The following is a 16,194-nucleotide window of genomic DNA, read 5'->3' as shown; positions in this document are numbered from 1 at the left end:
TATATATATATATATTGGGATTTACAAATGATCAATACCGATAGAAAGTGTGTCTGATAAAATGTTGATAATTTCACTGAACTCTGATCCCGAACTACACGGCATTCTGGGTGATGTAGGCAGCGTTAAAGCTTTAGCCAGTCGTCCTCTCACAGCCCAGCTAAGCAAGGTTGTTGGAATCATCAAACTAACTCACTCTTTGGTCAGCTAGCAACAACCTGTTGAGTAACATGTGCAGCAGCAGCTTCATGTTTCACCACCGTGCCTCAGAACTGCTTAAACATAAAAAAGAAAGCTGTGGAGTGAAAGAAGACGAGTAAAACACCTCCAGAGAAAACTGTAGATAAAAGAGGAAAGGTTACATCACATTTTGGCAGTACTACTCAGTCTTTTTTATCCAGGTCCTTATTTTAAATAGGGAAAACAAAACAAACAAACAAACAAACAAACAAACAAACAATTGATAATTATTGATAGTGACTGATAGGAGATGATTATATTGTGATATGTTTTTCAGCTGTATCACCCAGCCCAATGTTAACATTATCTTTCCCCTGAATAAGTAAACACTAATTTTGCGGCAGACATTTGTTTTTAGATGTTGCACAATCATAATTTTATTTGTTTGTTGTTATTATTTAATCTAATTTTTTTTATTTTGGATGAAAAATACACTCTAAGGATCAGTCTAGATCCTTGTTCCATCATCTCCATTTAAACTCTAATGGCTAATACGAGTATAGAAGGTGTTAAATAACATTAAACTATAAAAAGGTGGTGGAAAGCAGAGTYGTTTTCACAAGATTGGGAGTCTTTATTTCAGGTTCAAAACAGCCATGGAACCAAAGCWAGAGACCAATTATTTAGATGCTTAAGTGTCGAGATCAGCAGCGCTCTGTTCAGCTGCTTGGTGTTTGTAAGCAGGAAAAGGAGACCGTGTCTGAGGATAGGTCGAGCAGGAGAGACAGAGTTAGATGGAAAGACAATGAAAGAAGTCTCCAGCAGTTGTGTGGTTAATTGGATACAGACATAATTAGTGCTAATTAGGATAATAGACGTTCGTCTAGAGATCCATCCACCTAATGGGACTACGATGTGCAGCTGCACACAAACACAATGCACGCACACACATTAACTCACCCAAGGTTACCATCCATTCAGTCTCATCACGTGGAAAATGTAAGAAAAAAAGTTTCTCCTTGGCTTTAATGTACAACTTATTATAACTAACAGAAGGAGCATCAAAACAACATTTTTTTTTTTCGTTTTAAATCTTTCTCTGTGTGTTTGTGTGACTCATGCAGACGGACGTTAAGCTGAGGTAGAAAGGATGTGAGTCACGGAGCTCTGTAGCTAGATAAACAGAAACTGAAAGGAAAAAAAGTCTCCCTCTTCTGTTTACTTTGCATTCAGCTTCATCCCTTTCTCTTGTCCTCTCTTCCTGCCTCCATCTCACCTTTGCTCCACTTTGCTTTCCTTTCCTGTGAGGTTACCTTTCCACTTTTCCCTGCCTGTCCCTCAGGCCAGACCAGGGGACCTTAAACAAGCTCAGTTTGTCCAGCAGCACTCTTTAATGCCTTCTTCCTTTCCCTCTCATATGTGCATACCAATTATTATCAAACTGAAAGCTAACCAATAATTCCTATGGTTGTGTGTGTGAGCATGTGTGTGGAATGGGCATGGTCTTTCTCAGCCTGTTTGCATGTGTCGTTGTGCTTTTTGAGACCTTAGAGGCAGTAGTATCTGAACAAGCCGGCAACCACAGAAACTTCTGCCTTTCATGCGTTTGTTTGACCGCTTCAAAAATGTGTTATGGTGATGGAGGATGCAAAACTGTAACTCAGGCRCAGCATCAATTACAAATCAGAAAGCAGCAGAGTGTGTAGGGCACACAGCAGGATTTCTTTTTTTTAATTTGTTTTTGGTCAGGAGAAGGTATGTTAAAATAAAAACAAAATAGTTCATTACTGTTAAAATTTCAACKGGTTGTATATATTTATTTATTTATTGTTCCTCTTGTGCAGGCTTTTTTGCAGGCTTAAGTGGAAAAATCCTCCTCATTCACTATCCGGAACTAAGACATTACTAAATATATTTTGAGTGTTTGTTAAAGTATGAACAGAATTATAATTTTAATATGTAAAGGGATTGGTTTGGTTCAGTAATCGTACAGCTAGAAGTTGTAGTTGCTTGTCTTGGTTTGGAGCTGTGTTGCTTCTGTGATTAAAGTAATTCAAAGGAAAACTGAATATCTTTTGTTCCTGTGATGGCCTCTGACAAATACCACACAAAGCAAGTTGAATGATGTCACCAGCAGGACAATTCTACCCATTCGTCCTGACCTTGAATGAAATCAGTATGACCAGCAGTTGTTTTTACTCAGGAAACCTTGGAGCACTCTTCAATCACAGAAAATTTAGTGCAACGCTGACCTTTTACTGTCAGATGTGCTCCTAATGTGTGACTACGTCCTTCTGTTTGTGTTAGTTTAACATGTAATACAAGACTAGTTTTTTTTTTTACTGAAATTGGCCCTATTTCTTCTTTTTTTCCCCAGATATTCACACTGTGAGACTACAGAATGACAGATTTTTAAGGCTATACCGTTAGTTTTGGGGCAATGGTCAGATCAATGACCAAACAATGTCATGTTTCCACTTTCATGTTATAGAAAAAAAAAGTATATATATATATATATATATATATATATATATATATATACACACACACACACACACACACACACACACACACACACACACACACAGTATATATACGTATATATACTGTATATAAAGTTTTTATAAAAACACTGACTGAGAATCTTCAAAAAGCTTCATTTTTTTTTTTACCTGGCATTTTCAAAGCTGAGCACATAAAGACAGTTTTTATATTTTGAAGATGAAGTACTGGCCTCCTCCAAGCCTTTTGACCAGGTCTTATCTGAAAATGGTTCAGCCATACTGCAGCAAAGACAAGCCCTTTTTTAAGCTGCCTCTGCCATTCACTAATGCACCAATTGGACCAGTTTTAGTGTCACAATGATGTGTGATTACACAATGAATTGGCACTGCTGAACTATGGCCAATTCCATTATTTTTATAACTGACCCTGTCAGGTGTTCTAAGGTCACAATGCACCTTCAATKTTCCACTTATTTTATTGAAAAACATTGAACAATCCCCTTGAAACAATGCAAACTTGTTTTAACTGGATAACAGCCCCCTCTCACAGCAGAGCAAAAGGGTTCGAACTAGCAACAGTGGTTGATGTTCAGACCTTTGTTGGGTAGATAAGACCAGTGGATAAGTTTGGCTTCTCATGTAAGGATTGGCCAATCCTCGATCACCCAAAACCAAGGAATTTAGAGCTGATCGATAAGCCGGCTGATTTATCGTTGAACCTCTACCCTCAAGCCTCAACGCCAGCTGACACAAACCCTTTCAGCGCTGTAACTGCCTCCCTCTGTGGCTAAGAGGTGTAACAGCAGTAGGTTGACTTGAGCTCCCATGTTGCATTGGTGCTTTTATAAATCACACTGCAGGTGTTTCAGACTAACCATAAAAATGTTAGGTGAAAGGGGCCAATGAAACTTACGAATGCCAGGTTGGGTAATTAAACATTATTTTAGTTGACAATCAGCTTGAGAGTCTAATACAAAAAATGTATTTATTTGTTAGGTTGAGTCTATTTAAATTAGGTCTGATTGTGTTGCATTGGATGTGTCCATTTATCATTTACCATTTCATTATGAACCAAAATATTTTGGCCTTGATTTAAATTTACCACGACTATATCATTTGTTTTTTAAATAGTTAATGCACATTTAATCAGCCGCCCCTTCCGTTTTTTATTCTTAATGGGTTGTCTCCATCATGCTTATTACAGGGATGTGCACTTATTTTTGTAATTGTTTTGTTGTGTCCATCTTTTGTTTATTACAAGATACACACAAAAAAGCTACGTTTTGTGTTTTCAGCATTGCAGAACAAGCTAAGGTTGAGTGCCTAACCTAATGTGTTGCAGTAGGAATCCCTRGTGTTTGACAGTTGGTGGATGCAGCAACACCACCTGATTGTTTTGAGCTATTGCATTTGAGTGAGGGCACAAAACAGTGTTCAGCAAATATAATGTAAAGCATATCTCCAACTCCACACTGCCTTAGCAATAAGTTTTTTTCTGTTTGTTTGTTATTTTTCTAAACTATGCATGAAAAATCACRACAGCAGTCTCTGTCAAGCTACTGGCAACATAATGTCAAAAACTCCTGGCAGAGGTCCAGTTCTCAGTCTTAACTCGGTTAGACTGTTTAATCCTATTACAAGAGAATATCTGTCATATTTTCCAAAACTATACAAAACTGTTGTTGGAAAGTTCATTTCCTTCACTGGTTTTTGTTTTACCGCCAGGATCATTTCTAATTCTGTCTCACTCTCTCCTGCTACATTAATTTACTTTTCAATACTTTATTTTATCTAACACTTTCAGCCTCTCTTTGTGCCTTATTTACTTGAATAGGAAGTGGCTGCCAGGCATTGTGTAAATCCAATGTGTTCATTGTGAGTCACAGTTCTTTTAAGTTARGCAAACTCAACTTGAGTCCAACAAAGTTAGAAGACAAAACAAATCAGGTTACTTCTGTATAAATGCACTATGTTGAATCCTTATGGGAAATTAATCTAAAAAGATAATTGTGCGTTTTTAAAACATAGGAGCAAAGTTTTCACTAATGAGGACAACTTGTTACTGTGGGATTGTAGCTGTTTGCATTATTGCTTTGTAGTCAAACTTTGTACATAGTTGTGCAGATAAAGAAAAACTCCAACCAAAAATAAAAGCTTTCATCTCATATACTGATGAATATGTTACACGAGCTTTCTCCACTCCTTTTCGTTTTCTTTTTTTTTCCTTTTTTTTTTTTTTTTTTTTTTTTCAGACCAGAGCTCACTCTGGAGCTGAGTTTTATAGTTACCAATTACTTCAGGAAAGAGAACATAGCACCGCAAACTCAAGCTGACAGGCAATTTTGAGGAAAGGAATGTTTTAAAAAAAATATATCCAGAACACCTCGACTGAATGTGAAGGTTTTTTTTCTAAAACAAAATACCCAACTCCAAATACATTCAAGGTTTATTCATACTAGTCCGCAGGCACTCACATAACGTAGCATTCTGCACACATCAACCTGTAAATGTTACCCATTAATAAGTTCCACAATGAAAGCATTCACTTTCCCACTCGCTAACAAGAAGGTAAACATATCGTACAACGGTTGTAAGACTCAGTGAATGATCTCTGTGTGTGAACGAGGTGTGTGTAAGCTCTGTGATGTTGCCAGTGACAGGCTGGGTTCTTGGTTTAGACACGAGGCTGCCCAAAAAGCCCGCTGTCTGGACCGTGTTTACAGTAGAGGATTTCTTCTTCTGCCCTGGCGGCTGCACTTCTGCACCCTAAGCCTCTGTGTGTCCGAGTGGTTTGGGTTTAAGGAGGTGGCACGCTGCCTATCGGAGATAGAGGAGGAGAGCAGACGGGGATGGGGCCGGCACTGCTGGCAGGAAAGTCAGTCCTCAGACCTGATTGACACACATTTACACACATTTAAATACCAAACAACACATTCACACAGATTCTAACTCACCCATCCTGTGGCCTGTGACACGTGTGTGCTAATTAGCTTTTGGCTCACACTGGCGCGTGTGTGTGTTCGTTCAGCAGTCAGTGTTGCGTTGCAGCGACTCATGAGTGTTTATTTAGACTCGGAGCCAGACACTCAAAKGAAAGACCAATTCGRTTTGATTCTTTGGTTTGGAGAACTCCTTTAGGAGGAGAGGGTAGGACAATTGTACAAAATAAGCAGTATGGATAGTGTTGGAGAGGCATCAGGGGAAAAAATGGAGAATTGTACTGATAGCAATCTAGTGAGAATAGAAAATAGGATTTAAGGGAATGAGTCAGAGGAGTTTTTTTTTCTAAAGCAGAATTAGATAAAAAGGGAAATGCTAAAGGAGAACTGAAATAATTTAGTTGCTGTATTTAATTTCTCCTGCCTTTGGGAAAATTTGTCTCATACATGTGCGCGCACGCACACACACACACACACACACACACACACACACACACACACGCGCGCACACATAAACACACATAAGCTTGGATAATCACGAAGAGTTTAACAATTGAGTGTGTGTTTAATTAAAAGCCAAGACATTTATTCCAGTTTAATTAAATGTTAGGAGCCACATGTTGAATCATTTTATTTTAAATCCTAATAACATTGTAATCTTACTATGAAAAGCCTCATGTGTAACACTCAAAGAGCGGGACCCACTGGCTCCTTGGATCAAATTGAGACACCCCCCCCCTCCAAGAAATTCCAAGTAAATTAAACTCCTCTAATATTAAAAAAACTGAGTATTTTGTTTTTAGTTAGAAAGAGAAAACCAACTGTCAGAACAAGCTGATTTACATGGTATTACTACATCCAACATGTATATCTAAWCAAAACAAGAATAAATACATGAGCATCTTCCCCCTGAGAGTCTAAATCTGAATGTTAACTTGCTGGTTTGGATTCCCTTGAATCTCCCAGTCTTATTCAGACTCTGTAGGAAAGTGGGAGCATGTCTTCACTATTAATCAGCATTCCGTGGCTAAGGCAGATGTGATAATATCTGTGGGTCACTGCAGTTAATGAACTTAAAATATGTAAATTGTATTACAGACCTTATTAAAGATGCGGAATCCATTCCTCGCTTTGGAAAATGGTGAAAAGAGGAGAAAGCCTCTGGTTTAGCCTGGTGGATGCAATGGAGAGTGCACACATTAAAGAAAGGAGCGCACACAAACTGAGGCAGGGGGTCGAGACTCTGGCTCATGTGTGGCTGTTTCCTGTGTAATCACATAGAATGAAATGAGACCTGAGGAATTCTCTGCTCATGTGAGCTTGTGTTTTGTTGGAATGGCGCTGAACAACCTCACCTTATTTGTGGCTCTCGTCTTCTCTCTTATCCCTTTCCTCCCCTCTCCTCAGCTCTTCGTGGGTACTTCACTTAGCGGTTCTCGTCTTCATTTGTTGCCTAATGGTATCGTTGTCTTTGGTTAGATGGTAAAGGACTGTCATGTTTCATTTTGCACATGGATGCATTGACATAGCTATAATTAAGCTATGTGTGCTTACTTGTGCTCCACGCTGTTGTGCCAGTTACACTGGCTTCCTACATTGGAGCATGTGAGGAGAAGTGATGCCAAATATGAGTCAAACACCAACATGCAAGATGTCATTGTTAAATTAAATGAACTAATTTAATGATTTTATGATTTAATGTGTTGCCAAATACAAAAAAACCCTTCTGTGCTATATTATTGTGTTGTAATTTGGTAATAATTCAGTATTGTGTGCCAGTTGGCTCTGTGCTTCCTTGTATTACATACAAATGCAAGCACACRCCTTTTCTATATAAAAACCTATTGAAACAGTCCACTGTTTAATATTAACTGTGCGTAGCTTAAAGAGTCCACCTCACAGTGTTCAGCACAGTATGCAGTATGAGTGTGGTAGAGAGCACCGACTTAGACAAAGTCTATAAGAATAAAACACAGACGTTTCAATTTAATATGGCTTTATGCTCCCTTTGGTCATATTGATTTTATTTCAGTGAGGCTCTCCAGTTAGAATATTGAAGGGGTATGCCGTTCAGCTACATGCTGAAAACTCAAGTAGCATCACTTAAAACATCCTGCCGTTCCTGTCTGCTGGCATCTATCAGAAGTTCAAAAACATGAAAATCTAAATGCTACAGATTTGTAGTTCTGTCCCCTACAACTTTGCTCAGTACCACCCCTCTCATGCTGTCTTCCTCCAGAGGTTTGATTTGATTTGATTTGATTTTTATTTATTTAAGTGTCATGCCCCTTCCGGAGCCCAGCCCTCGTGGGCTTATAATACACTCCACACACAACACATAACAGAATGACTACATTCATTTCACAAAACCCACAAAACTTATCGTCATCACAATCAGAAACTCATCCAGGATACAGAACATGCTGTCTTCTTTCCCAGGCTTTACAAACAAAAATAGCAAAGGCAAAAATTTCTTTGTTATAAATCCAACTTAAATTTTTTTCTTCAGAAAACCAAAATGCTATTTATGCCATTATGTCTATTTATACTTTCAAATAAAGAAAATCTTAAATCAGAATACAAAGGACAATAGAGAATGAAATGATAATCATCTTTAACTACATTAAGATCACACAGAACACAAACTCTCTCCTCTTCAGGGAGACCTTTATACCTATCGACTTCCACTGCCAGGGGCAGGCTACCCGTTCTGATCTGGGCACAAAGGGACCGTTGTTTTCTGGATCAGTTTAATTTTACATAAAGCTCAGTACAATATTCTTCCTTAAACTGAATGTAACTTCTCAATTTTGGTTTTCTACAAAAGTCCAGTTTCCATTGTTTTTTTTAACTCGTTTTGAAAATAATTTAAATTGCACTGCAGTTTATTCATGTAAATATAGTTTGCATCAGAAGTGGCTAACAATGTAGCAACTTCCTTTGCCCAAGGACAATTATTAGAACAGTCCCATAAAAAWYCTTTTTGGTCAGCCTGACATCTGGCAGCCGAGTGAGGCGGAGGTACACTTCCTGTTATGCTTACCTGAAAAAAAAGCATCTTTGAATCAGCTTGTAAAAGTGAGGGTTTCTTATCTCTGTGAGCTTAAGTGGGACCAATTTCAGATTTTGTACATTTTTGATTGTGTTTGTTTGTGTACTGGTGCAGTGTGTGTTTGTGACATATCGATTGCTGTTTGTACATCGGAAAAAGAGGATGGATCAGTGTGTAAAAAGGGAGAGCAGAGGACAACACACCAAACAACAAGAACAACCAAAGATCCAGAGAAGATACATGAAACAAGCCAACTATCAATCTGAGACAGGAGGGGAGATTTATTTAAGCTCTCCGAATCCTCTTCCCTTTCTGATGCTTGTATTCAATGTTTCCTTTGCCCCTGATGAATTCTGAATCATCCGTGTAACAAATACTCTTCTCTTGACAGAGTCTTAGTTCAAGCACTGTTCTTGTCGGACAGAGGCATGTTTTTTTCTTTGGGATGCTTGTTTTGTTTTTTGTAAACCCGTGTTGACCGTGTATCTTATTTGTGTCCTGCAGAGCAATCACTTTGGACAATCAGCTGGTTGTTCTGGCAACCAGCGCTGCAGATGCAGGACGTTACCGTGTGGAGGCGGTGAACGAGATGACAGGGGAGAATGTGACAAGCCCCGCTGTCTACCTGAGCGTGTCAGGTAAAGGAACTTTTTTGACTGAATCAAAAAGAAAAAATAAGTAGGTCCTCTGGATGGGTTCTTCTTTAGTGAAACGTTTCGTTTCTCCTCCAAGAGACTWCTTCAGTCTGATGAGTTTCAGGTGAACTCAGCCTTATTAGCACTGCCTCCACATGGACAAGCAAGTTAGTCGCATGCAAAAGAGGGCCATCGCCTAACAATAGGCTTGATTAGCTCTATTGTTCATAGAGGGTCATGTGCCCCATYACCTGACCCATGTTGTGTTATGTGTATGTACTGAATGCAAGCAGGGGTTCAACATCCCCTTGGTTTTGTCCCTCTTTCCCTCTGTGTTGGAATCATTGTGGCCCATTGCATTCAGTACATACACATAACAAGAAATGGGTCAGGTGATGGGGCACATGACCCTCTATGAACAATAGAGCCAATCAAACCTATTGTTGGGCGATGGCCCTCTTTTGCATGTGACTAACCTGTTTGTCCATGTGGAGGCAGTGCTTATAAGGCTGAGTTTCACCTGAAACTCATCAGACTGAAGAAGTCTCTTGGAGGAGAGACGAAACGTTTCACTAAAGAATAACCCATCCAGAGGACCTCCTTATTTTTCTTTTTGATTTTTTCTACCTGGATTACTGAGATGCATCAGGACATTTTTTGACTGAAAATAAAATATTTATATATTCTATAAACTCAAAACAGAACTCCTGACTGAGTGTTGACAGAATCAGCATTAGTTTATAACCTATCCATAACTCATGAATTAGTTTCTTAAAGAAGTATAGAGATTTGTTTTTCTAACAATCTGCTGCCTAAGCAGAACATGGGGTTACCTTTGAGGAGCTTGACACAGTTGTTTGTGTTAATAGAAGGAATGAGGTTCAGTAATTTTTAATCAGTCTAAAATAATTGAATAAGTTCACTTAAAAACCGCACAGGCTGTTTTTATGTTAGTCTTTTAGTAGCAGTGTAATTGCCTTTTCATAACCTGTAATAAAGACAGAATCTGAATATGAGACAAATTTCTGACAAATTAGAAAAAAAAAAACTTAATAGTGCACACAGTGTTATTTGAAAATCTAAGCAGTTCAAATATTGAAAGTCCTGACTCCTCAAGTAGTGATGAACTCTTTTTAATTGGACTTCAAGCTGAACTTGTTTACTTTTTCAGTGTAGTGCCCTGAGAAGACTTTTGGTTTGACTTGGCACCAAACTGCATAAATTGAATTGAGCTGAGACTGATTATATGCTTGAATAATTGATAACTTGAGTAAAAACTCAGCTTCAAGAATCAACATTTGCAAAAATAGAGCTAGAAAGAGGGATTCATAACCTAACCTCCCAGATTTATTTGTGTAACTAGGAATAAATATGTACCATGATCACTGACTGATGTAAAGAGGTCACACTGTAAACACGTCATTTATTTCAACACATTTTTGCCCTCTGTTGGCATAAAAAGTTATCCCCATGAAGCTGTATTTAAATTGTTGTGGTGTCAACTGTATGCCACTGTGTTTGACTTACAGGACTGTAGGTACCCACYTAAGTCCAAAACGTGGAGATAATTCAAATTGTCAGGTTGTAAAAATGACAGAGCATGAATTGTACAAACATAATATGAAGGCAAGTGTTTTGTAAGAAGGGCTAATGTGTTTGGCATGGGTGTAACAGTGCACATAAATCATGGTTTGGTAGAAACTGTATTGCGGTTTTGGTGTCAGCAACAGGTTTGATACCCAAGTAAAATAAATAAAATGAAAATATTTTTTCACTTACAGCCAATAACTCCCTCAAAGGCAGAGAGAGGAAAACAAAACACCTTTGCTAAAGGGGTGACTCTTATGCTGCGTTCACACCAAATGCGATTTCAGCATCAGGAGCATCAGGTTTACATACAAAGTCTATGGTGGACGCACTTCAATCAGCGTCGGGAAGTGCTGCGGCGCCTCAAGCGCAATTAGAGCAGCGCKATTTGAATGATTTGAACGATCTGAGCGTTTGACGTGCTGAGGCGCAAATCGCTGAAGTTAGAAAATCTGAACTTTTGCAGCTCGACGCGCCACATCAACCAATCAGAGAGACTCCACTGTGTGACGTACATAGCGACATATTTCCCGACGGGACAGTTTACTGAATGATGTCCACTAACCTGAAACAGATGGAGAGGAGCTCTTTAGCTGAAATCGAGTGCCTGCAGTCGGTGTCCTGACAGGAGATATCTGCACCAATGCGTGGCAGCGGCTCATCAGACTGGACTCGGGACAAAAATAGTCCTGAAAGCAAGCTGTGAGCCTCTACCGCAGCTCCTGGGTGATGAAACTCAGAATGTCTCTGAATTATCTGGTGAATTAATTATGAATTAATTATCTGATGAACGTGACACGCTCTTGCTCTCCGTCAATAAAGCAAAGCCACTTCCTCGTCCGACATTAAACAGAGCCCGACAGAGGAGGGAGGGGCGGGGAGGCTCTTGCCGTGCAGCGCTTCAAGAGCTGACCTGCGTCTGATCTCAAAGTGCACAAGCGTCCAACTTGAAGCGTTGGATGCGATTTTGAAGCTGAAATCGCGTTTGGTGTGAACGCAGCATAAGGTAGAAGGTCATGTACCTCAAAGGTGGGGTTTGTCAACTGATAACTCCAAGGTAATATTAAAGAAGAAAAATCATCCTGTTGTGTATTATTTATCATATTTGAACTGTAAAATGTCCGAAAGGCTGTATGTCAGACAAAAAGAGTGATAAATTTTGAAACTGGCAGTTTTCTCTTTATATTAAAGGGGAGGTTTTGTGTATTTTCCAGGCACTTTGTTCAGTTCTATACTGCAACTGTGTTATCTTCAGTTCTTATGCAAATGCTGTGTATATCAAAAAAAAACTTGACTTTGCATCACAGTTTTTCTAAATGCCATGGAATTGTCCTGTCTCTTTAAAACCCTCTTACTGTTTACGACACTCGCACTTCTTCTTCATGCCGTTTACTACCTTTCATAGGAGCATTGTAAGAGATTAGTACGGAAGCCTAGAGCTGTCACCAGAATGAAATAATTTTTAAACTGGGTCTCGTTATAACAAGAAAACCGTCTTGTTATATCAAGAAAACCATCTCGTTATAACGTGTTATGGTTTGTTCTGGTTTGCCACTTTCACGGAATTTTATTGCCTGGATGGGGTGATGGAGAACACAACTGAACCACTATATAAACAAAAATGAACAGAACGCACATTATTTGGGTTTGTGCTCAGACATTGCAGCTAGTAGCACTTCTTTAGCAATATTCACTCTCTAATCTGAATTCAGATGCTATTATTTCAAAATCATTATTCAGTACTAACTTACGTTGTCATTTTTTAGTCTAGAAATGTGTTCCTCTTGCAGATTTCTTCTTCGTAAAAAAGCATATAGCGGCTCAGTTGTGTTCTCCATCACGCCATCCAGGCAATAAACTTCCATGAAAGTGACAAACCAGAAGAAACCACAACACATTATAACGAGATAGTTGTCTTCTTATAACAAGATCGTTTTCTTGTTTTTACAAGATAGTTTTCTCTTTTTAACGAGATCCATTTTTAAAATTATTCCATGTCATGTGACAGCTCTACGCTTCTGTGGAGTAGTCTCTTTGGCATCCAAAAATAAATTTCCTCTATGATGGCTTTTTTTAATCTGAAAAGGACTGGACTGGGAAGTAGTTATTTTTACAAGCAACGGACATGCAGTTCTACCAGGTGTTTACTAATTGTTGCTGTCACGGAGGAGTGCTCTGTGGGGCCGGAGCTCTGCTGGGGACTGAGCTCCAGGGAGGTGCTTTGTGTAAATAGGTGGTATGTGTTTATGCAGCCCCACACGAATACCACAGGAGATTCAAGGATTTCTCAAACATGCATGAATGAGTCAAAGCAACACTCTGGCTATGTTTCTGATGAGGGAATGACATTATCACATCATATAAAGCTCCAAAAAGTCGACCCCACCCCGCACACCCACCCACATAGAAATGTTTGTGTCAAAATGATTAAGCATTATTTCATGCAAAATAAAAGGCAATGCTTTGCTGAATAGAATTTTACAAAGTGAAAAATGAATGACAAAATGTTACAAATGCTAGGTAACTACCATTGTGCTACTCATACAAGAGATGACGCTGGTTGTAGATTTAACAGTGTTAATTGGACACCAGGGACCATTTAAAGTGCACAAAAAAAATCACAATTTTTTCATTTTCAGATCTAAGGCGATTTATGACCTCTCTGGCTTCCCACACACCCACCTGTCGCTGGCACTTTTGACTGCTGTAGCAAATGGTTAAGAATGTGAATGTTTTCCACAACGCTGATTTGCAACCCAACCGACATGTCTTGGAGCTGCTGTGTGTTGTCAAAATTAGCCATTTTTGCTTTGTTTTGGTGTAGAAAGCTTTGAATAGTTTCTTCCTCTAGTCGTATTTTGTTGTGGCAGTTAACAGAAGCAATTTAAAATGAACATGTGTGCACTCTTCTAAATGAGTGCGGTGATCACATTCGATCAAAGGGTTCTTTGTCTGATTGCTGGAACCAAACACTGACATGTGTATTCTGACCGTTTGGTACAAATACATGTAATGTTTCATTCCAAGTGTTGGCTCCATGTTGTATTGTTTTTATATAGTTTCCCCAGGAGCTGTACTTCAGGATCATGTCTCTGAAAATGTAACTAGTAAAAAATAACTATCCCAGATTTTGGCCAATGATGTAATCACAGTTGGCAAACTGCTTTGTGTTTGTTTTAGAGGAACTACACCTCACTCGCARATATTTGAAAGTTTGACAACTAAATCTGAGCCTGGAAGTGTGTCCTTGCTTCTGTCAGGTCTTTTTTTGTTTTCCTCTTCATTCTTATAGAATCACTTTAATTCTCTGTGCGTCTCTCTGTATCTGTTCCCCTCYGAGACTCGAGGATTGACTCTACTGTCTAACGGCCCTTCAGCTGAAGTGCTCACTATAGTTAAACGAGAGTGAAAGGGAGCGGGGTGGGCACTCGCTCCCCTGTGGCTGTATAGTGTTTTAATTAGATTCTCTTTACAGGGTTGTATCCTTTGGCATCCTGGCTAACAAATGTACACATACGGAAACGCACACAATCACATAAATATAGACACAGCACCTTGTTACAGCTGTCAGTGTGAAGTGCTCCCCTGGGCATTTTTAGGAATGTTAAGGGTATAGTTAGGCTTCACTGATCAGTCCCGGGCCATAAACATCTGTGTCTTTGTTTTAGTTTAATGTGTGTCTGTGTGTGTGTGTGTGTGTGTGTGTTTTACAATAGAAAAATCCCAAATAAAAAATCTGTTGCTGAGAAAAGGTGTTTTTGGTTCTGCTGAAGGAAATAAAGGAACGATGCATTAAATAAAAACTGGGGACAAGCCAATAAGTTAAAATGATGAAAAAGGGAAGACATTAAAAAAAACATGCAAGCAACAGATGTTGTGTTTATTCAGTCTGTTCTACGAAAGCTTGAACAGTTTATTGGCTGGTTGTTTGGTTGTAGAAAGCAGATTAAATACTGTGTATGTGCTACATTGCTAAGACTTGAAGACTCTGTGTTTTTCTGTGCACTTTGTGCGTGTAATGGGCTGCCCAAAGAGCAGGGTTGACCTGTTAGTGAACACGGGTTAGCAAACGTTTATTCACAAAATGTTTATGTCAAAATAAGTCCCCAATAAAAATAGAATAAAGAGCTAACTTACAAACACGAAGAATACAYAAAAATTAGGTCATTCATATTTAGTTATTCTTCACCATCACGTTTTTTTTATTTCTTAAAATTCCCTCCCTCTTTTTTTCTTCCCCCCCCCTTCTTTTTTTATTCCATTAAGCTGCTTGTGTTGCAGGATCTGAAAGCTGTAGTTCATAGCTGTCAGTCATATTTCTAAAAATGTTGTCGTTTCTTTTCACAAATTCTCCAGAATAAATGAGCTACCTATTTTCTATTCTCCCCATCTTACTTTGATTCAAACGTCGCACTCGGCAGGCAAGAACCAGAGAGGAAGAGGGCTGATAGAGACAGACAGACAGACAGAATTAATGCTGTGAGTCGTGATGTTGTCTGAGGATGTGACCAACAAACCGCTTGGATCAGGACCGTGGTCCGTACAGCCCCTTTTTTTGTTTGTTTCTTTCACCCGCGCACAAACAAGCTTCAGCGGCAAAAATTAAAACGCGGTCGCATTTKAATAATCTGGACGTCACATTCATAATGTTTCCTAAATTGACGGTGTCTTGTCTAATTAATAAGCTTGTAAGAGCAGAGCGAAGACATGATAGAGAGTCAGCCCCGTGATCAGCCTCACTCGACAGATTCATTATCTGCATGTTCCTGACCACCATCACGTCTGAGTGTGTCCTATTCTGCTAAAAATAAGACGCACTTTCATCCGTGGTTGAGCTGGAAACAGCCACAATTGATAGCGGCTCAACAGCCTGGTGAGAGGTCACACGCCGTAATCACTGCGAGTACAGCCTGCCTCAAAAATAAACAGCTCCCAGAGCTATTTATCACTACAGGCGACATATGACAATACACATGGCATTTTCACTTAGAGGGCGAAAAAAAACCCTGAAATTTCGTATAAAATCTAGCAACACACCAAACCACGTGTGTGAAGCCACTAAAGGGAGTGGTGAAGGTCAGACTCAAAGTGTGGCTTTTATATGAGAGAAGTGTGTGGTTGCTGCGACGTACACATTTGATTTACTGTGCTTGAACATGTTTGCATTGAAAAGACTAATGCCTTCAGGCGATTTCTTTTGACGGAGAATGCGCACCTCTAATTAAATGAGCCCTACCTGCAGTAGCCTCTATTTCTCTTTCTCTCTCTCTTACACACACACACACACACACACACAC

At 39.2% G+C, this 16,194-nt stretch overlaps 1 protein-coding gene across 3 annotated transcripts in view; it reads left to right on the top strand.

Moving 5' to 3' along the window:
• The window catches only part of LOC106519645 (protein sidekick-1), a 321,354-nt gene that overhangs the window by 164,234 nt on the left and 140,926 nt on the right, over positions 1-16,194 (top strand). For all 3 annotated transcript variants that reach the window (XM_014011403.1, XM_014011402.1, XM_014011401.1), the window contains exon 5: positions 9,180-9,313. In XM_014011403.1, the coding sequence (XP_013866857.1) occupies positions 9,180-9,313 (134 nt within the window). The remainder of the gene's footprint in view (positions 1-9,179; positions 9,314-16,194) is intronic.

Source organism: Austrofundulus limnaeus, unplaced genomic scaffold (assembly GCF_001266775.1).
Source record: "Austrofundulus limnaeus strain Quisiro unplaced genomic scaffold, Austrofundulus_limnaeus-1.0 Scaffold80, whole genome shotgun sequence".
Taxonomy (NCBI): Eukaryota; Metazoa; Chordata; class Actinopteri; order Cyprinodontiformes; family Rivulidae; genus Austrofundulus; species Austrofundulus limnaeus.
This window is presented reverse-complemented; position numbering and strand designations above follow the sequence as displayed.